The sequence below is a fragment of the Beta vulgaris genome, chromosome 3, assembly GCF_026745355.1.
Source record: "Beta vulgaris subsp. vulgaris cultivar EL10 chromosome 3, EL10.2, whole genome shotgun sequence".
NCBI lineage: Eukaryota > Viridiplantae > Streptophyta > Magnoliopsida > Caryophyllales > Amaranthaceae > Beta > Beta vulgaris.
In genome coordinates this window covers 16,647,875-16,671,738 of record NC_079204.1, presented here as the reverse complement: position 1 = coordinate 16,671,738, position 23,864 = coordinate 16,647,875, and the positions used below count along the sequence as shown (strand labels likewise).

The following is a 23,864-nucleotide window of genomic DNA, read 5'->3' as shown; positions in this document are numbered from 1 at the left end:
CCCCAAAAAAAGAATCCCCGTTGCCGATTTCGGCCACCACGTCAGCAACAATAGCACAGCAACGAGAACCACCAATAGTAGCACCGCGTCGGAGGAGAGAGAGCACACGATAACCACCACCACCAGCGCAGAAGAGAGACAGGAACATTGGGAGGGGAATTCGGGGCAGCAACACGCCAACACCACACAACTCCAACCACTAACAGAGGAGAGAGAACATGGAGCTCCGGCGAGAGAGAAAGCACGGGGAGGAGAAACATGGTAGGGAAGGAGAGGTAGTTTCTGGGAGGGGGTTGTTTTCGGTAGGGAGGAGCTCGGAAATGGAGAAGGAAAGGGAAGGGGGCGCCGGAAACGGGGACGGGAAAAGGGGCAGGGTGTGGGTGGTTTGTCAAAGGGTGTTGGGGGGAGGGGTGAGTCAGGGTTAGGCTAGGGGAGCAGGGGGTGGTAGGATTGTTGGTTATGGTGTGGGGGAGGGTTTGAGTTTTTTTCCATTTTAAAATCAGTTTTTTGTAATTAAAAAATCAATTTTAATTTAAAAAATAATTTTAAAATGTAATAAGGTCAAAGAAAATACAAAAAATAAAGGAGAGGGTTACCAAATAGAGGAAAGATAAAAATTATCTACCAAATAGAATTCAAAAAAGTTGAGGGTCACCACATAGAATTTCCCAAAGAATTATCCCCATCATCAAAATAGCATGACTCCATGATACAAAAAAGTGATTCAAAAAAATATATAAAATATTCACTAAAAGGAAAAATATATATACAGTTTAGTCTCACCAACAACAAAAACTAAATATAACAATACAGTCTCCCGGCAACAACGCCAAAATTTAATAGGCGTGTCGCGCACCTAACAAAAATAAATCACCTAACTAAACCTCCTAACTATGTAGTAGGGTAAGTCAGGATCGATCCCAAAGAGAAAAAGTTGTTCTATTAACCCTACCTTATGAAATGGTAAGACTATACAAGAGTTTAATATGGATGATGGTCAAATAATCTATACTTATTAATATATAAATAAAATACTCCACAGTTAAGTATCCCCACTAGTATGAACTAATACAAAATAATCCTACCCCAAACTAATCAATTAAATGCTCACAAGGAAAAGTACACCCTATAAAATACCATAAAGCTCTCCCGAGTATCTACGATTTCCCTAATATGCACTCAAGCCTACTCCCGTAATCATGCAAATTAAAGACATTAAACGCGGCACTCTAACTTCCTAACAATCCGTTCTACCTACTTCCGTGGAGAACTTCATGTCCTTAATTGAAATACTCAAATCCGTCAAAACCCAACTCCCATTGTGATCAAAACGATGGAATTAGAACAACACTAGTTATTCCTAATCTAATATCGGAATATGCACAATCAATTAAGCAAGAACATTTAGAAATTAATATGAGAGTTTAAAAATATAATCATGAATTAAATCATACTAGGGTTAAACTTAACCATAGATAAAAGGAACTACTCAAGCATAATTGAAATAAATAAACAAACTAGAGAACAATAGTTACAGTAAATAATAGAAAACAAAGAGAAAAGAAGAAAAAAATAAGTACTTGAATAAATGGAAGAAAGGCAGAGTCTTGGAGAACAATGAAAATCTACAAGTTTCTCTCTCTAACTTCTCTCTAGAAACTCTGAAAAAGTGTGTACAATAGACTATCTCGCGTCATTAAACAAATAAAAGTATGTATAACTTCCTAAAATAATAAAACCGACTTCGCAAAACGCGTCATGGAGCAGACCAACATTAACGTGTCAGTCATGACACAGACGTGTTGACCTGTAACCATAAAAAGTAATAATCATACTACCTTGAAGAAATCGGAGTGACACGGACGTGTTGCCCTGTAATCGTCAAATTCCCCATCTCAACTTAGAACAGCTATAACTTTTGATATGTAGCTCCATTTGGCGCATGTAATATATCATTGGAAAGCTCTTCAAGTCTAGTTTCTATCCCAATTGGAATCTCCTTATTATCATTTTTGTGTCAAAAGTTAATTGTATAATGGTGCAAAGGTGTTATATTTCACACAAGTACACAAAGTCCTTTGTATCTTCTTTAATTCCAATCCGTTTTGAGCACATGATATATCATTTTGAAGGTAATACAAGTGCCTTAATCATCATATCCTTAAAAAGGAGTCCAAAGTACCTAAAATTACAATAAAGTATGAAACAACCCGTGAAAGCATTGTAGCTTATAAAAAGGGAGCTGCATAAATGCAATGTAAATGCTCTAATGCTACATGAAAATGCACCCTAATATGTAGGGGTGTGCACAAACCGTTCTGGGACGGAATTTGAACCGGGCCCTAGATTCAGGTATGGTCCCCGGCCCGCCGAATATCGGGATTCAGGTCCACATGTACGGTCCGGTCCAAACCCGAAAAAATCCGATCTGGACTGGTTGGACCGGAATTTCTATTATCTTAGTAAAAAAAATTTATATGTTAAAAAAATTAAAAAGTAGAAACTTAAAAACCTACTATTTATTCGTTTAGGATTATTGTTATTAAAATTATTAGTTTTTAATGTATATAATTTATAAATATACTTAAATAAAATAAAAAATATTTTTCTTTTTTTGAAAAAAAAAAATTTCAGTCCAAGAGATCCAGGACCGGAAAAAATCAGGTCCACACCGGACCCGATCGGAAAAATTCTGGTCCCGTTCCAAGAAAATCCCGAATTCCAGTCCGGCTGGTTCTGGTCCGGTCCTGAACCGGTGCACATACTAATATGCAACTAAATAATGTTAAAATATGTACTTATTAGTGACATTGTACAACATGTTATAAAACATCTGAGAAAGAACAAATATTGAATGCAGAAAACAATTAAGAATATACAAATTTACGTGGTTCACCAACGATGTGTTGAATACGTCCACGGGCAGGAGAAAGAAAATTTTTATTGATCTTGAGGAATTTCAAATTATAGATGTGCTTTTTACACACTAATGACTGCTTAAATACCTAGGTTATAATATAATAATAACCCCAAAAGAAAATCGCGCATCCCGCGTCAAATTGACATCCGCCCGATTGGGTCGGGCAATATCCACCCGATCCTTCTAATGTCTCGGGCACGATCGAGCGCTTGTCACGAGTCATAATTCGCTAAGCACCCCCGATCCGATCGAACGCCTTACTTTTAATCCCCTACGGAGACAAACGACCCTGCCCGGTAGTGCGAGCCTACGTAAACTACTTTTGACGATATTGAAGGCATAAATTCCTACAAATCTCCACATTGACTTGAATCCTCTCACAACGAACCAGATAATCAGATGAACAGATGCATTGATCACAATGCCAGATCCTCCCTGCAACCATATTTGTCTCAAAAGAAAATCAGACCAGATTTATCCCTTAACCAGCCAGATTAGCCCCTAAGGACTCCAAACTTGCCCCAACGGGTAATTAACAACCTCAAACAGTGAGCAACTACAAAGAAAGTTGAAACTTACTCTGCGGAACCGGCTTGGTAAACATATCAGTATGAGTACCAACTGTACCTACTTTCTTCACCTTAATTCTTGTCTCACTTCTTAGAAAATAATACCTGACACCAATATGTTTAGTCCTCTCATGATAAACTTAATCATTGGCCAAGCATATCGCACTCAAGCTATCACAATACATTATCGCTTTATCATGATGTAGACCCAAATCACTAACTTGGCCCTTTAACCAGATTCCATCCTTAGCTGCTTCTATCAAGGCCATATACTTGCTTCAGTAGTAGACAAAGTCATTGTAGGCTGTACAATAGCTTTCCTAAATCACAATAGAACCACCGAGAGTGAACACATAACTAGTCATAGATCTCCTACCGTCCACATCCTCAACATAATCAGAATCAGAGAAACTTGTAACTAAACATGTCACATCACCTCCATAAATAAGACCAATATCTGGCGTACCTCGAAGATACTGAAAAATCATTTTGACTGCTTGCCAATGCTCTATACCGGGATCACCCATGAACCTACTAACATCATTAATTACATCTGCAAGATACAACCTAGTGCAAACCATGGCCTACATCAAGCTCCTTATTGCACTAGAATAAGGAACTCGAATCATGTACTCCTTCTCCTCAGCAGACTTAGGCGCGAAATCAACCGACAAATGATTATTGGCACACTTGGAGTATCTATAGGTTTTATAGTTGACATCCCAAACCTCGACAATATCTTCTCAATGTAACCAATCTATGATAAGGAAAGCTTCTTTTGAGCCCTCTCCCTATAAATCTATATACCCAAAAAAATTTCAAGCGGTACCCATATCCTTCATCTCAAACTTATTAGCACTGATAAGCTCCTTCAACTTCTATACATCCGACTTGTTCCTTGCTGCTATCAGCATATCATCTACATACAGAACTAAGTAAATAAATGATCCATTTGTCAGCTTGTTGTGATACACACAACAATCATATCAACTCCTATTGTAGCCTAGCTCGATCATATAGCTATCAAACCTATTCTAACATTGCCTTGGAGACTACTTTAGCCCATATAAGGACTTCTTCAACTTGCAAACAAAATTCTCTTTCCCCGGAACCTGGAAGCAATCTGGCTGAGTCATGTATATCTCCTCTTCTAACTCTCCATGTAGAAAAGATATTTTAACATCTAGCAGCTCGAGCTCAAAATCCTAAAATGTGCAACTATTGCTAGTAGCACCCTGATAAAAGTGTGTCTGACTACAGGTGAAAAAATCTCATGGTATTCTACTCCCTCTCTTTGTGTGAACCCTCTTGCAACTAGTCGAGCCTTATACTTGACCCCCTCTGGAGATGTCATCCCCTCCTTTTTTCTTGAAAACCCATTTACAAGTAACAAGTGTCCTCCTTGGAGGCTTAGGCATAAGTTCCCAAGTCTCGTTCTTATGAAGTGACTTCGTCTCATCTCCCATTGCAGCAAGTCAATGGTTAAACCCCATACTTGTAACTGCCTCCCTGTAGGTAGATGGCTCATAGACATCCACCTCCTCAACAACCTGCAGTGCATAAGCCACCATCTTCAAAACAATACATGTTTGGGGATTTCCCAAATTCTTCCTCATAGGACGCTCCCGACCAAGGCTAGGCGCCTCTTGATTTGGTATTGAAGAATTTGATGAATTCGGAATTAATGTATTGATTCTCTTCATGTGTTTCATCACCCTCATCATGCCAAACCTTAACATCAATATTACGCAATTCTTACAAAGTTGTATTGAATTGATCAAGGTGATCTCTAAGAGGTGTACCTTCATTCATGCGCAGACTGGACAAACGTTGCTTCAAAAGCAACTTGTTATTTAGAGATGTTGTCATGTACAAACTCTCCAATTTCAACCACAGACCAGATGCGGTTTCCTCCTCCACGACTTTAGTGATGATGTCGTCAGCAAGACACAACATGATTGTTGAATGTGTCTTCTCCTCCAGAACGGTCATCCCAATGGTAACTGAACCCGACGACTAATTTGCCAACGGTGCCCACAACCCTTTTTGCTTCAGTAAAGTCCGCATCTTGATTTGCCACCGACTGAAACTATTTATCCTAGTGAATTTATCTATTTTCACATTCATCCTAGACATCTTTCTTACTCAGATCGAAACCAAAGCTCTGATACCAATTTGTTATAACGGATGTGATAAAGAACAAATATTGAATGTAGAAAACAATAAAGAACACACAAATTTACATGATTCACCAAAAATGTGTTAGTTACATCCATGGGCGGGAGAGAGAAAAGTTTTATTAATTTTGAGGAATTTCAAATTACAGATTTGTTTTTTCCACACTAATGACGGCTTAAATACCTAGGTATAATAATAACCCCAAAAGAAAATCGTGCATCCCGCATCAAATTGACATCCGCCAAATCAGGTCAGGCGACATCCGCTCGATCGAGTGGTCATTTGCTTCAGGCCTTCTAATGTCTCGGGCACGATCGGGCACTTGTCGCCCAGTCGTAATTCGCTAAGCACGCCCGATCAGGTACCTTATTTTTAAGCCCCCACTTAGACGAGTAACCCTGCCCGACCAGGCCGAGCAAGCCTGCGTAAACCACATTAATTGACAATATTCAAGGCATAAATTACTACGCAACAATTTCTGGTTGTTTTTGCGACGTCTCAAAAATGAATTTATATAGCTAATAGTTAAAAATCTAACACTTTGGAATTATGGGCAATGTTTAGTATATACAATGCATGTAGAACCCAGCTCTATTCTGCATTTGAAAAGCAAGTATTTTGTGTTCTTATATACTTCGTCAAGTTTGGCTTTTAGAGTCAAAGATTGTGAACTTGGACTAAACGATCTATTTCGCATAAAATATCTATAATTAGAAATAGTATAATAAGATACTATTTTTAGAGTATGCTAATAAAATTATACTATTTAAATTTTGGATTTTTCAACGGTATACCCTATATTTCTCCAGTTTTTATGTTGTCCCCAACCATTTCAGAATTCTATACAGTACCTAAATACTGAACTTTTTGATGGACAATACTTCCGTCCTGAACTAGAGTTTGTACGTCGTTAAATTAATCAACTTTTTTATTTCACAAAATGATAGAAAATATTACTCCCTCCATCCCAAAATATAGTTCTTATTTCTCTTTTTTTCACGGTAATTTATGCAAGTAGAATCTGAGAGACAGTAAAAAAAAATTGTTTATTTAAATAAATGTTGTGTGGGAAAAAGATGATTTTAGGAGAGAGAATGGAGAATAATTTTTTTTTTTGTTTTGATAAGGAGAGAAAAACTTAGGCTAACCCGTTAATCAGGGGGCCAACCTAAAACATCCTTGCGGATGATAAGAATGGAGAATAATTGGTGAAAGAGCATTAATTGTAATATTTTGGTTGAATAAACAAAGGAAAAAACAAAATTCAAGAAGCAAATAAATAATGGGACACGGTTTTTCTAGACAAACTACGAAAAATTGTGGAACGAAATATGAAAATGGGAACTATATTTTGGGACATCCAAAATGGAAACGGAAATTATATTTTAGGATGGAGGGAGGAATCATTTTTTTACGTAAGATCTTGGGACTTATTATTAAAACTTAAAATATGGGCCTATCCTTTCTTCCAAGGACTCGGCCCACGCCCAACAACTCTTGAGAGCTCTCCTTCCCCTTACGAGGATTGATCCAAGATAACCCCATGTTTGCAAGCTCTAATTGAATCCGGGAGCAAGATCGGTTACTTTGTCCAACTCCCAACACCTCATAATTTAAGTATATAGATTATGGCATAATTATAGCTCAATGATAAAATCAACCACAAATTGTTTGTACTTGAAGAATGACCAAGGGAGTGATTGGTACTTGTTTTTTTTTTTTCACATCGAGAAATTGACTCTTTTTTTTAATAAGGTAAGAAAAAAGAATTTTATGAGACCCTCCTCGCAAGAGGAACTTCCAAAACGTCATTTACAAAAATGGAATAAATAGCACAATTGATACAAATAGTAATATTAAAACTAGACTGAACTAAATGTGTTGTAGCTATCCAATTTACAACTTTATTACTTTGGATCTAACCAAAGCATTAATCTAACCAAACTTTATTACTTTGGAACTAAATGTGTTGTAGCTATCCAATTTACATCTAAATGTGTTGTAGCTATCCAATTTACAACTAAATGTGTTGTAGCTATCCAATAGTCGTCAAGCCATAAAGCATTTAACCAAAATCTCCTTTTTTATTCTAAAAATTTGGCAAAAGAAAGGGACCTCACTGGATAGTATCATATCGCGGGAAAATCGGGAATAAACTGCAATTCCGACCAATGTTATCAGGATCGGGATCCTACTTTGGACCGTATGGGTTGGTAAGATCGAATCGTAGGATCGTAAGATCCTATGATTCCGTAAAATAGAGATTAGAATACGGTGAGAAACTCATGTTAAAAATTTATAGAAATTAATAATAACTTATTTCATTAACAAATGGTAATATTTTGTCAATATTATAAGATTGAAGTAACATGCAATCAATATCTAATAGGATAAATATAATATGTGAAATTACTTTATGATTTTCTTACGATAGAATCGAATCGTAATGTCATAAGATCCTAAAATCGTATTAAGATTCTACCATGTGATTTTTTGTGGTTGAGTAGGATCGAAAGATCCTACAAAATTAAGATCATCAGGATCGATAAGGTCAATCCTGATCGTAGAATCGTATGATCGTAAGATCCGAGTCGGGATTTTAACAACACTGTGTGTGACCTAGTGAAACACCACCCTGTGTGACGACTGCAAAATTGGGACAGATTACTAAAAAGCAATTAAAAAATAGCCGCTAATTTGAGCTTAGTACATCCCAAACAATAGTAATTTAAAATTGTATCATCGACCCTTTTACAATCAAAATAATTACAAGCCACCACATCCTACATCGTCTTTATTAGTATACATCAGCAATTGTAACTCCTTAAACATAAGCGCACACAAAAACATAAAATTCGAAAAACCGTGAAGAAAGATTGAAACATAAAAAATAAATTGCCTAATAAGAGACACAGAAGAAGAAAGTAACAAAATAATCACACAAAACGGTTAAATGGCTTTCTTCCTACAGATGCAGGCATAGAAGCTGTAGAATCAACACTCATGTTTCCTATAGATTGCACTGACTGGTTCTTCCCTAACAAACTCGGACTTGGTGAACTAGTTTCTTTACCTTTGTTCCACTTGAAAGATCCAACGCCTTGAGTAAAAGGAAACGACATCCGTCTGTTAGGCTCGCCAGTGGTACTACTCGGGCTGTCCGGGATCGAGCTGTCTTTTAATTTAGCCTTAGCAGAGACGGTAGGGGACATGTAACGCGGGACTGAGAAAGGTGGGCAGCTCATGAGGCTATCATCATCCTTGAATGTTCCCCCATTAAAGGGTGATGTTGCTGCACTACCTCTAGAAAATTTCTGCTGAAATCTACTTGGAGGGGTTCTCATCTGTCTTGATCTTGGAGCTACAGATGACCTGGTGGATCTTGGAGTTGGAGTATCCATATTGTCGAACCCGAGACTACCATATCCTCCAAGGTTGCTCGAATGGGGAACTGGGCTAGCCTTGAACTCTGTGGCTGTTCTAGTAGGAGTTGCTAGAAAGTTCTTTGCGGCAGGGATTCGTGAAGGGTTTGTAGGTGTCAATGGTGGTATTTGGCGTTGTTCTAACCAGTTCCACCAGTAGGGATATCCTCCTGACCGAAAGTCTGCTAAAGCTCCGTTTGCGTTTCTTGGAGATGATTTCCACAACTAACAAAGATACACGAAAAGAAAGAAGTTAAGACTAGTGTCAGATTGTTATTGCACAAGGAAGTCTCGGAACATTTCCCTTCCAGATTTTACGAAAATGATGACCTTTTTTCTAGGGTTAATACGAAGAAAATGCTACTAACTACAAAAGCTCAAGATCAATAGTTCTTAACTAGAATATGGTCTATTTAATACCTACTTTAGATGGACAAACCTACCTAACCATAGGTAAATGCAAAGATAACCTATCACTCCATTGCTTCTCATTACAGAAAAATCATGATCTGCATAGTTTTCCTTTTGACAACAAGAATATGACGCTGGAACCGCACAAAGTACCTTTAGATGTCGGGGCCCTCAGAAATCAAAAAGTGCAGTTATTATTTACAAATATACACATCCCCACATTCCAAAATAATCATCTTGCTATCCAATTTGGTAGGTCTCCAGTCATCTGCTTTTCCTGCTTACTTTTTGCATTACCTTCTGTGTACTGTATTACTGTATAGGCTCTCTTGTAAAACAAAACAAACAGAAAAAAGTGGTACTAGCTACTGATATTGATTCAGGACTGAGTAGAATTGTTTTATGCATATACACGGACACTTCTGGCACAGAGGTTTCCCTCTTTTTCAAAATGTTTCCGTTTCCGAAACCTGAGCTGTTTCCGTACCAACAAAAGCCCAATCATCGCTGGGAACCGAGGTTTCTCCGTTTCAGAAAAACATGTCCGTATTCTACGCTAAATAGTTCAGAATAGCTCAGGAAAACCCATTTTATGATATAAGCCAAAGAGATAAAGTACCTGGTGGGAATATGCATAGGCCATTGCCCTTTCTCTCTTAACAATCGCATCATACTTCCTCTTCATTCTAGCCTCAATTTCTTGTTTAGTCAGCGTGCTATCATCCCATTGATCCTGGTTCTCAGACTGCAAAAGGATTCATCCATTGATATAAATCCACGATTTTAATGCTGGGAATGGAATTGCTTGAATGGAGGGAATTATCACACAGAGAAAAGTTGACCATGAAACTTACCATCCACTTGGAAAAGCTGCTGTCTAGATCTTGCTCATTCTTATATGCAGCCTGACGCTGTAGCACCTGATTTTCTAACATCTGAATTCGCCGTGACTGAATTTGGTTTTGTACGCGAACCAGCATCTGCATGCATTTCAATGCATTTGCTGTTTGCCGCTTCACACTATGCCCTTTCATTACTCCTTGCAGCCTCACCAAACCTCTTAAAGCTCGAAAGTTCTTCCTTGCCTGTAGCACATGCGCAATATTCAGTCGAAGTGACGTGGAATATGAGATTTAAGATCGAAACTCACTAAGTAGATGCTCAGGAAAGGCATATGAATTCAGAACTTAGAAAATAAAGATTCCCGATCAACAATTCCTTGCTTGAAAAAAATAAAAGAGGTGGCTTGTTTAGGGTTTGACAGCCTTAATTATTCAGTTTCATACCTGAATATATTGTTAGATTCTTTCCGATCATAAGACATTGTCTGACAGCAATTACTTTCTCAGATGGAAATAATATTTGAGAGTGTCATTCGCTCTAGCATTGACAAATTGGATCACCTATTAAGCCTATTCTATGAGCGCAGAACCAAAAACCTTATCTTACAAGCAGGACTTTCCTTCCACAAACTTTTTCACGTATGTTTGGAGCAAGTGTCTTTTGTTTCCCAACTGATGGTAAGCCATTCTACAATGTAATACTCTAGACACTTATTTCACTTGATTTTGCCTATCGATTTAAATTTTTGTATTGTCAGACAGGTTACACCTAGAAAAGATCATCAAGAGAACCAGAGCCTCAAAATCAAAGCCTTCTACGAAGGGTGATGGTCTTAATCTTACAACGAGCAAATATTAGCTGTATTATATCAAAGTAAAGTTTCCAAATTGCATCGAAAATGGGGGGGATCAACCTCAATTCCTCTTCAATGCACTGGAAAGACCAATAATCAGCAGCTCTCAAGAACCAATGTCACACAGTTTCCATGTACTACTTCCAGCAAGGCAAATAGTTGGCTTTATAAATTATACCCCCACAATATGACATACTAACTAGCAAGTGTATACCACCTTTCGACCTACAAGAAACAAAAGACACCCAAACAAATACACAGTAGTTCATACAACTTACAGTATATCCTCTGTAAGCTGCCTGGATCTTAGTAGCACATGCATGCTGCTCCCTTATCGTTGCCTCTGGCCTCCGGAGTTGAACAAACCTTGAAGAAGGAACTCTAGCAGGAGTCACAACATTCACAGGGGTTGCAGCCCACGTAGGAGAAGCTACCCTTCGCACTGGGGGAGAAGGCGCTCTTGGGGGAGCTGGCTGTGTCAATGTGGCATCCCTTGAAGGTGGAGTTAGTTGATCGGCTTCCCTTGGAGGGGAAGCAGCCTTTGGGGGGCTAGGCGCTCTTACAGGAGTAGCAGTTTTAGGAGGAGTTGCTGTTCTAACAGGTGGAAGAGCAGTTCTCACAGGCGGAGGCGTTACATGAGGAGCTGCCACCTTTGGCTGCTCAGGTGGAGTCGGAGGCCCATAATTTGTAATATGATGCTCCCTCTCAACCTCCCCAAGTATTTTCTCAATGCTGCTTGGCTCTCTGGCAAAAGGTAAAAACGAATTTCCATCTCCATGCTTTAGCTTTCCCCTCCCTTTCTTCTTCTTCTCTGTTGAGCTTTTCTTCTCTGTTCCCTATCGATTTACATAGCAAGAGGTAACTTAATTTCTCAGGAACCATGAATGCGATGGTAACATAACAACCAAATAACAAATACCAGACCACATAAGTTCTAATAAACATTAGAGATGTGAAATGTGAATTCCAGCTCCCTAATTATCTGAACATCACGATATACCATCTTTTTATCTTAAATAAAACTTAGGATCTGAGTAACTGTATGAATTCCCATTTTCTGCAGCATCTAGACATAGTTTATAAATCTGAAAATGAAGATTGAATAATTATATCTTGAAGCAGTAAAGTCCACTCACATCAGCTACTTTCTCTTTAGAGCTATGTGTAAAGACCCTCTTAATTGCTGAAAACCAGCTTCCTTTCTTTCCCATTTTGCTAACATTACTGTAATTTACTTGCTGCACCACAGAAGGAAATAAATCTCAGTCAGAACCCTTCATGTACAGCACATAGATATATAAAGTCACACAAATTTCTCATCTTTACTCCGTGCACAGGGGTCAAATGACATTGTAATAACAGCTTAGTTACATGGACTCTTCAATTCACCTCAAGTACCCGATCCTTGACACTCGGACGTGGACACGGACACGGACACTTGGACACTTCATTTTGGCCCAAAATGATTGAAAATTTTCATAGAATAGCAGAGTCAAACACTTGAACACGTATCCGTGTCAGACATGGTATACGAGTCCAAGTAGCATAGAATAACAGTAAAATTATGACCATATACATAATTCATTTAATGCTCAGATCATACTTATATAACTCTCAAACCTGAATTCAAGATTATACTGAAATACCTGAAATCAGTCCAAAATCATACACTTATACTACTTAGTATCAGATACAAATTTACATGTATTCCTCAAATTAGTCCATAATCATACACCTAATTATACTTGAAGACCTGAAATTAGCCCAAAATCATACACCTATATTACTCAAACCTCGATAAGAAAAAACGACAGAGTACCACAAATTAGTCCACATGCAAACAAACCTCAATGAAAATCAATTCAGGAGTCAGGACTCCAAATAACAACTAAACAGATGGAGCACTTGGAATTCCTGGATTGCAGCACTGATTTTGCAACTAATTGCTCAGAATCACCTTTCAACTCCAGAATTTTCTCAGAATTGCCTCCAATTTCCAGCTAGCAATCACAAACTTAGGTTCAAGTAACAACAAATGGAAGCTAAATTATACCCATCATGTAAATTTTAAAGCACCTTGTGAAAATGGTTCAATATTGAGAAAGAATAGCAGCCAAAGAGAAGAGAAGAAATTTGAAAGACCAGATTTCTATGTGTAATTATATGCTTGAGAAAAAACAAAATTATGTTGTCTGTTTCACTTTATATTCTTACCTACCACAAAATTCAAACAACCAAAAACAAAATCCAAACAAAAATCTATAAAAATATGAAATTTCTACTACAAATAAACATATATATCATCACTCTGACAAAAATTTCTGAAACTACATACCTATATATATTTGCTGAGCTGTGATTTACACATCTGAAGCAGGGGAAATTGAAGATACAAAAATCACTGTCAAAGAAAAAAAAAATGGTATATGAACACAAACATAAAGAGGAGAACAATTAAACATGTTGATACTGAAATAATACTAAAAAAAGTAATTCTCATATATTAGTAAAACAAAAAAAAAGCTGCAAATTTTCCTTCATCACTGATCCCCAGAAAAGCTTTCAACTTTAAATTAATGGACAGTACAGAAATAGCATTAATATGACCCAAAACCCATAAAAAATTTCAGCTTTTTAAGTAAGCTCAATCATTTATCAAAATTAAATTAACCAAAAACCCACAAAATTTAAGCTTTAATAAGATTTAATGATACCTTTCTTCAAAACCCTGGAAAGATATGAAACCAGAAAGGAAGATGAGCTGTTTTTCTCTCTCCTCTTTTTTGTTCTCAGCCCACCTCAACTTTCCTGTATAGTTTATGCTTTTCTCTCATGGGGGAACTTTCAGAATTTTGTAATGGACAAGTAAATTTTAGTTTTTTTTTAAAGTTTTTAGTTCTAACTTTCTCACACTAGAAACTTTGAATTCAACTTCTTCAACTTCTTCAACTTCTCTTGTATGGAAAAAAGAAGGAAGGGAAAAAATGTAACTTTTCCCCCTAATTTCCCCACCTTTCTAAACTTTACCTTTTGTTTAGGATTTTATAATTTTTACTTTTGGTTCCAAGATTCTGAAGATGAGGAGAGAGAAAGATAGATGGAAGGTTAGCAACTCTGTTACTCAATGTGCCCAACTTCAACAAACTTTACTTGAATATGAAGACTATTTGAGACAACAAAATTGTTGTTTATGAATTGTTAGGTTTCATTATTTTTTTGTTTTATCATTATGACGTTAAGTTGTTGCTCACCATTTGGTGTCAAATGTGCTTTTAAGCCTAGTATTTATGGGCAAATTTTTTAGCGTTATATATAAAACAAACACGTTACGATGTTTATGATTTATGATGCATTTAATATTATTGGACGTTCAATAAAAAGTGAATAAGTATACAATTGATATTTGTTTTCCCTTAATTTGAACTAGAGAATGATGAAACCCTAGTTTAAGTTCAATATAATAGTTGCATTTAAAGAATCCAGAATCAACAATGGAAGCTGAGTATTGAGCTTTGTTAATCGGGATAACAAACATAGTATTTCTTAGTTAGACAATCAGAATCAATATGAGAGATTTTTTTATTGTCACATTCGTTATAATGTTTCTAATGTAGTTAACGTTATTGTATGTATGTGCGGTCGAATTTGATACTTTTTCCCCTCAAATTGAGTTGTACACAATGATTACAAACCCTAATTTCAATCTAGTAGTTGAATTTGATGGATTCAAAATCTACAACAAAAGCTTGATATACATTGATTTTTTTTATTCACAATCACGAATCCAATATGTTAAGCATATTATGAACTCATTGATCTCGTCTTTAGATTTTTTTCAAGCGGAAGCGCTACCTTCCAATAAGTCATCAAAGGATCAAGGCTCGTGTTCACGATATCAAAATCCTATTTATTTAAAGTGACAACATTTGTATCATCAATTCCGTCATGTAACTATAATGGAATATTTCCTAATCATTCAAATTATGTGATGAGTGGTTCATGGCGAGACGGATAGAGTCACTTTTGATACTATCCTTTTCCATTATAATTTTCGTGAAGCAAAATTATTTATCGAGAACATCAGCACAAGACCTCCATCATATTTCCCCACAATATACATTTTACCCCTTGCCGGAACATCCATAAATTATATATAGGGTCTCTCTTCTAACCTATCATACCTATCTATACTACATTCAACTACTTCTATATGCTTTCTATCGATTCCACAAAGTAAAAGTGTAAAACATCCAAAATTGCATGAGTCTTCTACTGCAATTGACCAATTGTCCTTTCATGATATAGGCATGACTGGATTTTAACTTCTCTTGGTACACGACGAAAAGAATGATCAAGATCTTATTATTGCGAACTCGATAAAGTGATAATTAGTATTCTTCATGTTCCCTTCATGTTATCAAGATTTGAGAATTGTTAATTAGTTTTTGCATCATCTATGTGCGTCTGTTTCACGGGTTATAGTAAGCTAGGTTGACCGTAATAGCTATTATATATTGGTGAAAAACTTAACTTTAACGGCCCATTTGATAGTTGGTTATAAATTATTATAATAGGAATAAATATATGTGTAAATTTGTGAAGAATATTATTGTTTATTCCCATGGTAATGCTAATTGATCCTAAAGTGTCTACTTTCCTTCTTGAATTTTCATTCTCATTTAATACCATTTTGTAGGTGCCTAGGTGATAATGAGTGGTAAACTGGCAATGAGAACTGCTTCTCCTTGAAGACAAAAACACAAATTTAGGGGTGAGATTTTTGTCCATGGAGAAAAAATGCCTTCCTATGAAGATTTTAAAGATGCTTCCTTAATAAAATTACACTTTTAATTCATTCACATTACGTCAATTCGTTAACGACTACCAAACGAACCGTAAGAGTAAATTTAATGTTGAGATTATGTATAAAGGAAATTATATGTACATTAAATAGGTAAAATAATTAAAGTTATGCGTTATCAATGAATATAATTTGAGAGTAGATAAAATCTATATGGATTATTATAACCCCAGGCTTTGGATGGAGAAGAAAAGTCAATAATGTTCAAAAGTTTATAGGATCGTCAGCTCGAAAAGATTTCTTATTTATCAACAACGTAAAAGTTTACCATGTAATTACCACCTTACAACCAACACACGCTTAGATCAACTAGTAAAGGAGTTGTTCTAGCTTAACCAGAGGTTTTGGGTTCGAGTCCTGGAAACGCTTCAGTGTGTTTATATTTCTAGTCGACGATCCCGCAAAAATTTTCTAATTGCGAGAACCTCATTCCTTCATGTAATGTATGATCGATCTACTACAAAAATTCCATCTACTTCCAATTTGTTTCCATTGATAATGGACACCTTTTCTTGTCTTTCTAATGCACAAATAATTTCTTTATGTATAATATCAATGTCAAAACTTACTCATGAAGACATGATTCTATTATATCTATGGTAAGTCCACCTCATCTTATTTATACTAGATGTTAATTATTAAAACTGATTTTTACTAGATATAAACTTTGTCACGGTTTCGTCTCCAAATACCCATGACTTTTCGACTTATTCATTATACACAAATCTTCAATATTTCCAAAATTTACCACATACCCCTAGTAATTCACAAATGTATCAAGTGCCCTTACGATCAAATAAAGCTTTAGTCCATTAAGTAATGATTCCTTCACATCTTCCTTTTCTCTTTCAATAACCACTAATTAACTTGTTAACTCATTAGATGATGTTCAAATCACCTTCATCCTCATCCTTCAGTTACACCATCGATGTTCTTCATTCTTCGGCATCCCCCTTCATGCCACCATCTTTATTAAAGTTTAGAGACAAAACGACAAAATTGGTCAATTTCGATTTATTACCAACAACGAAGGTATTGGCCTTGTTTGGCAAATAGAGTTTAGAGTTTGCTGTTAGAGTTTAGAGTTTGCTGTTAGAGTTTTAACTTTTTGTTCAGCAGATTTGACTGCTGATTTGACAAATATTTTTATAAATGTGTTTAATAAAAATTAACTAATTACTAAAAGCTATTGCCATTTGTTTGTGTAAAATGACATACATAGACATTTTAATACACATGTGTAGTATTATTACTAGAGGCAAAAAAATCATTACATATTTCTACCTAATCCTCTAAAGAAAAAGCTTCTAATATGAGCTTTTTCGTTTTGAGAGTTTTTATTCCAAAACTCTGTTTTACCAAACACCCCTTTTAGAGTTTTTGACTAGTCAAAACTCTAAAAGTGGTCCAAACCTCTCTTTTTACTCCAAAACTCTAATTGTCAAACACCCTCATTAACTCTTTACCTTATTTTTGCTTAACTTATCTTATCTCGTTTTTCCTCAATTTTTTAAAAAAAAATTCTAAAGTTTTCTCATTTTTTCGAACTTTTTTTTTTTCAACTTTTCTCATTTTGTCCGAACTTTTCTTATTAGTTTTTAAATTTTCTTAATAAGGTGGAAAAAAAAACATAACCTTAAAAAGGCTTATATGGTCAAATAATCCATGGTATAATTGGTGGCCTGTTATTTTCTTATGAAATCAAAATCTAGAATACCATTATATTTGGAGATAATTGAGAATCTTAGATTATTTAGTAAAATGGACCGTCATTTGAAAACTCATAGGTATCTGTATGGTGAATTTGAAAAGATTAAGAATATATAATGGTTAATAAGTTGAAAATTTAAGATTATTTAGTAAAATAAATTGTCATTTTAAGTTAGAGAGAACACGGCCTTAGTAATGGTGTTTGATAAGATTTTTGAGGGAATAATATCAATTGATACCGGTCAACTACCATTCTTTTCTTTCCTTCTCTTTTCGCTTTTTTATGATGAAGATAGAAGAACAACCATTCTTGCTACAAAAGTCAAAATATATCACAGTTCTAGTTCCTTTTTTAGCCTAAACCCACCTATATATCAGTAAATTCAATGTTCATCTCTGGAAAAAAAAAATCATTTATTGATTCTAACCTATGACAATTGATGGACAATTGTTGATGGCTGGTCCCTTATCTCTCGATTGCATCCTCCCTCAAAACAACATACAGAAAACATGAAACTTTTCGTTATTTGATTTCCTTGCGTAAGCTAATGGGACTACTATTTCTGGTGCTACTATTACATTGCATTTACTTTGCTAGATATGAATTATAATGTTGCTAGTACACATCCAAAATTGCATGCCATTTGTTTTTGGAATATTGATAGAGTATAAATCTATTCCTGGGGCCTTAACCATAAGCTTAAGCTTTTGGTTGAGTTGGTCCCTTGACATGGTATCAAGAGCTAGCGTGACAAAAAGGTCAGGTATAAGGGAGACATGTGTTGCATCCACACTTCAAGCCCAAAGGGCTCTTACGTGAGGGGACGTGATAGGGTATAAATCTATTCTTGGGGCCTCAACCATAAGCTTAAGTTTTTGGTTGAGTTGGTCATTTGACAGATATATATATGTAAACCTTTTTCACGACATTAAGGGCCCGTTCGATATTACTGTGGTTTTCTGTTTTTTGGTTTTTTGATTTTCAAATCATATGATATATGTCCTATAATGAAGAAAAAATTTTGAAAACTGACAACTAAAAAGTCAAAACCACTTTTTCCGATTTCCTATTTTTGGTTTTTAATTTCCAAAAAAACTGAAAACAAAAAACAATAACGAACGGGCCCTAAGCTTTTTGTTTCTTCCCAGAATGGAGAGACTATGACAATTCAACCTTTGGAAAGGTATAATTATTAGCCATAAACGAATCAGTAAAACCACTGATTGTAAAATTGTAGCCAACCTACCATCACTACAACTATATATGCCAAATATCCAGAATTGTTGCTTGCGTTTTGGAAGACACTTAAGGTTGGTGTAACAATCAAACCCCACTATAATCCATATTTATTTAGAGATTAATGAGAAAGTCGTCAAGAAAAAAAGAAGAAGTTATGACATACAACAAATCTGTGGAGAATGATATTTGTTGAGTTATTCCACTTAATATGATAAGTGCCTAATATTGGGTGTTTGCTCATTTGAGAAAATGAGCAAACAAGTTTGTTCATTTGGTAAAATTAGTAGAATGATTAGCAACGTTCATGACACAAGTGGTGCCCCATGGACACAACGTGCAGGTCACACGTTGTGCCCATGAAATTCGTTAAAAAAAATTACCTCGTCGAAATTTTCTATTCGTCGATGTTGATCGTCGGTGGTGATAGCGAAGATGAGAGAGAGTATGAATTAGAGGAAGAGTTAAGTTGGAGTAAAAAAATCAAAAAAAAATATAGTAAGGGTATAATGGTACTTTAAGAGGGGAGTTGGGACAATTTTAAGTAATTTAAGGACGATGTTTAACATCCTCATGTTAATCTTATTTTTTTGATATATACAAGAATTAGTCGTTGATTAATCCAACAAAATTAAAGGTCAATTCCATCATAATAGATCCATTCCTTTTGTTCAATTCTCTTTTCAATTATTAGAAATCCATGATTTGATTATTGTCTTTTTCTTTTTTTAAAAAGAACAAGAAAAAAGCTCATTATTTAATGGCGCACCTTTAAGTTTTTACTCAGGTCCCTGAAAAAAGTCTAAGACAGATACTTCTCCTTGTAAGGTTCTTGGGAGTAAAAGGGTAAGGAAAATCCCCATTCCAAATACTCGTAATAGGGTTTGATACCTAGACAAACCTTTACTACTAGATCCAACAATATTTGGTATTTATTGTGTTGTGACAGACACAATTAACAAACAAAGAATTAAAGAAGAACAACACAGAGACTTAACGTGGTTCACTAACAATGTATTATTAGCTACATCTAAATGTGGGGGGGAGGGGTTCACTGGTCCTGTACCGCACCGGAACCGACTAGACCGGTAGATCCGAATTTGAAATTTTTTGGACGTGGACCAGACCGGAAAAATTCTGTTCCGGTCCGGTCTGGACCTGAATTTTTCCGATCCGGTCCAGTTTAGACCTGTTGGACTGGAATCTATATTATTGTAAAAAAAAATTATTTGATTTAAACACATTTATAAATTACATACAATTTAATTTTAAAATTTTCAATAATAATATTCTTAAAGGTAATAAGTAGAAGGTTTTTAACTTTGTTACTTTCTACCTTTTAAACTTTTTAATATATAAACTTTTTTTTACTAAAAAATCATAAATTTTGATCTACTGGTCCAGACCGGACTTTTTCGGGTTTGGACTAGACCGAAAAACCAGAAATCGAGATTTTTTTTCTGGATCGAAATTTTCAATCCAGTCCGGTACAGTCCATATTTTGGTACGACCATAGTCTTTGCACAACCCTATCTACCGGCAGAGGAGAAACGTTTTTATTATCTTAAGAACATAGTACATACTTCCTCCGTTCCAAAATAAGTGAAACATTTCTCTCATTTATGTGAGAGCTTTTTGAGACAAGTGTTTCACTTATTTTGGAACGGAGGAAGTATTACATAATGTGGAGGCAAAAATTAATTAAAAGGTCCATATAGTATCATTCTAATTAACCTAAATAGAATTTGCCTAAAAACGAAACCAAAACATAAACGGTTTACTAAATCATGTACGCCGAAAAACTTCAAGGGCATTGCCGCCACTCCCCCTCTAGGGTGTTTCACCCCCAAACCCCGACTTGCTAATCAAGTAGAGAGATTTCCGTACCTGATCAAATCTAACACCAGATCATTCAAGACATATTTCAATATTGTTAACAATTATTAGCGCCAGTAACACTTAATCCCCTTGTAATCAATTATGCGTCTGCTCTTTTTTTTTTTATCAAAATATATATTATGGATCGCTTCAACTTTGGTTATGGTCTAATTCAAATTCAGATAGCTATCAAAATTAAGTGATTCACATAGTATAAGTCAAAACATTGCAAAAGTTCCTTTTGTCCTCCTCAGTTCCTCAGTTTTGAAAGAAAAAAAAATTCTTTTGAAAATATATTATGATTAGCTTTTGAAGCACTATCCAGTATCTTATCACTTTTGTTGACTCGTTTTCATGTCTTAGTTTTGGTCTCTTACCGTTGAGTCTTATTAATTGACCCTAGTCCCCACGTTCAGAAAACTCTCTCACCCTACGGCAAGGGCGAATTTTGTACCCCAAAAGTACTTGATTAGCCAAAATTCAAACTTCCAATATAATTATGGTTTAATCATATATAATATTAAAGCAAGAAAAAATTGTCCTACGTGGCAAGACCTCAACCTTCCTCTGTTCTCCTTCACCCTCAACTTTTCGACCTAATGCTTGCTTATGCCACGTGGCATTGCTAAAATAACTTAACAATAATCAATTAATTCCTCCGATTGTGTAACAATGAAGGAAATAATATCAACTACAATAACTAAAGGAATCAATCAACCAATTATCAATTAAGGAAACAAATCAAATATTATCTTTTTTTTAAAACGAAAATCATATATTATCTTAGCGGTCATTCTTATTATTTTCACAAAAACCAGTTATGGAATTATTTTCAAGCTAAATACCAATTTAGAGGAGAGAGAAAATATACAATGAAAAAGATGAATTGATATAACAACTTTAAGTTTTTCACTAATACAAGATACTCAAAAAGTCAAAATATGAAATTTCAAATATAAAACAAATATTAGCTAAGTACAAGCCAATGGGTGCGTTGGTATAACAATTTTAGTTTTTCATCACACCTATCAAACTTATATAATATAATTAATTTAAAAATTACCTAATTTCAAGCCAATGGGTACATTGGTCTAATAAGTTTTTTTTAATATTATTCACTTTTGGTAATGAATACCACACCTTATCATGAGATGCTAGCCCCTTCAAGAAAATATGCAAATGTAATAATAATAGTAATGCAAGTTTATTTATTACCAAACAAGAAATAAAAAGATGATTTTGTTGAAAAAAATATAACACACCATGATTATGACTAGAGATTACATATAACAAAAACAATAACAACTCAAATATTCAATTTTTAGTCCCAAAGTGGTTTAGGTAAGCTAATATGATAATCATAAAAAAATCATATCCATGACCAATACATACTAAAAGTATTTTTTTTAAAAAAAACAAAGTTAAAGTGAGAGAGGTAAAATAAGAGTTCATCTATATATATGTTCAAGAAATTGAATTAGGTAAAAAAAAATGAAAACCAATATATAAGCATCTGTCTACTTTAACTAATTTTGACATAACTATGATAATATAAGTTTGGAAAATTTAGATAAGATTAAACAAATTTAGATATAATAATTAAGTGTTTTTCAGACAACTTAAGGGAGAATTAAGAAAATGTCAGACAAGATAAGTTGTTTAAAGATAAAAATGGATATTCTTCTCACTACTAAAAAGTTAAGGTCAAGAGTACATTAAAACATTAATCTATGGCAATTCTCTCTCCAATTTATTGGATATATATTAATATATTATTCTATTATTGCGACTAAGAAGGTTGACAACCTTAGGCTTAGGGACTAGGGTCACTCAAATATTTTCCCACATTCTTACATTCAAATGAAACAAACGATATAAGTACATACACTTATGAACTTACGCTTGATACTAATATCATTTTTAAAGAAAATTCACACACTTTGAATTTGGCCCATTCTATAAAAATTATAAAATAAAAGAGTAGGAGAGAGAGTGAAAACATGACACATGTGCTTAAATTATAAAATAAAGCTTTCTTTAATTTTTATAATAGTTTGCGAATTATTTTGCAAGTTTTATGAAATATCCCAAAAAGAAATATGTTGCGTGTATTAAGAAACTAAGAATAGTAATTATTTTTCTTCAATATAATCCAATATTCTTTAACTAATTATTCTTGCAAAAAAAAAACTAATATAACTGTTCATAAATTTAACATCCTAAACTCAAATTATATATGAAAGTATGAGTGAATCATGAAGTAGTTGACATTATAGGATATCAATAATTATTTCTTATATGCATGATTAAATATAGTTTCCTTGCTAAAATAGATATTTCTCACTTATTCATCATTAAAGTTAAGCAGCGCCATGATTTTCTTATATAATTAATATTGTATAATACTCATTCAGTTAGATGAAATGGGGAATGATGTAAGATAAAATATATCATCAAAATTGTGGTCATTTTAGGGAACTACAAGTAAAATAATTATCTTATAATTTATATAAAAGTAATGTTACAATTTTTAAACCATAAATCGTGTGGACGATATTAGACTGGAAAGAGAGATATCTAATGAGCATTGCGACACTAATTTAGAAGGTGAATCAACAAGATGAGTTAATTGTCAAGCTTATATGTAAAAAAAAAAGGGGGATTTATAAGTATTCAAGTTTAATTGGTTTATAATAGAGTGAAACTGTTTTGAAAAGATCAAATAAAGTTATTGAATTGGAAAAGTTGTTAATTTATTTAACTTTGTTTTGGTTTTTTTTTTCTTTGATGTAGAAGATAATATTGAAATGTACATCTTATAAAGAACCTATAAAACACACATATATTATACAAGTAGTGCGTATTTATATTTGTTTACATTTTCTAAATTAGTCTTAATGAATATTAAAACTTTAGTTCGCTTAATATATTCGAAAATTGGTTTTAGGAAGAAATTAATGAATAAGGGTTAATTGTGGACCA

The 23,864-nt window shown here is 34.6% G+C and overlaps 1 protein-coding gene across 2 annotated transcripts; it reads right to left on the bottom strand.

Moving 5' to 3' along the window:
* Positions 1-8,376: 8,376 nt before the first annotated feature.
* LOC104889007 (protein IQ-DOMAIN 14) lies at positions 8,377-14,374 on the bottom strand. 2 transcript variants are annotated; one of them, XM_048641197.2, is made up of 7 exons: positions 13,911-14,374; positions 13,532-13,564; positions 12,333-12,434; positions 11,475-12,032; positions 10,355-10,585; positions 10,120-10,245; positions 8,377-9,314 (listed from the first exon to the last, which is right to left on the bottom strand). In XM_048641197.2, exons 3-7 carry the CDS (start codon positions 12,405-12,407, stop codon positions 8,604-8,606), a joined length of 1,701 nt encoding a protein of 566 aa, XP_048497154.1. In that variant the 5' UTR covers positions 12,408-12,434; positions 13,532-13,564; positions 13,911-14,374; the 3' UTR covers positions 8,377-8,603. The 2 variants fall into 2 exon arrangements, with proteins under 2 accessions (XP_048497154.1, XP_010672433.2); XM_010674131.4 differs by having other exon boundaries at positions 13,532-13,597; positions 13,911-14,373.
* Positions 14,375-23,864: the final 9,490 nt, after the last annotated feature.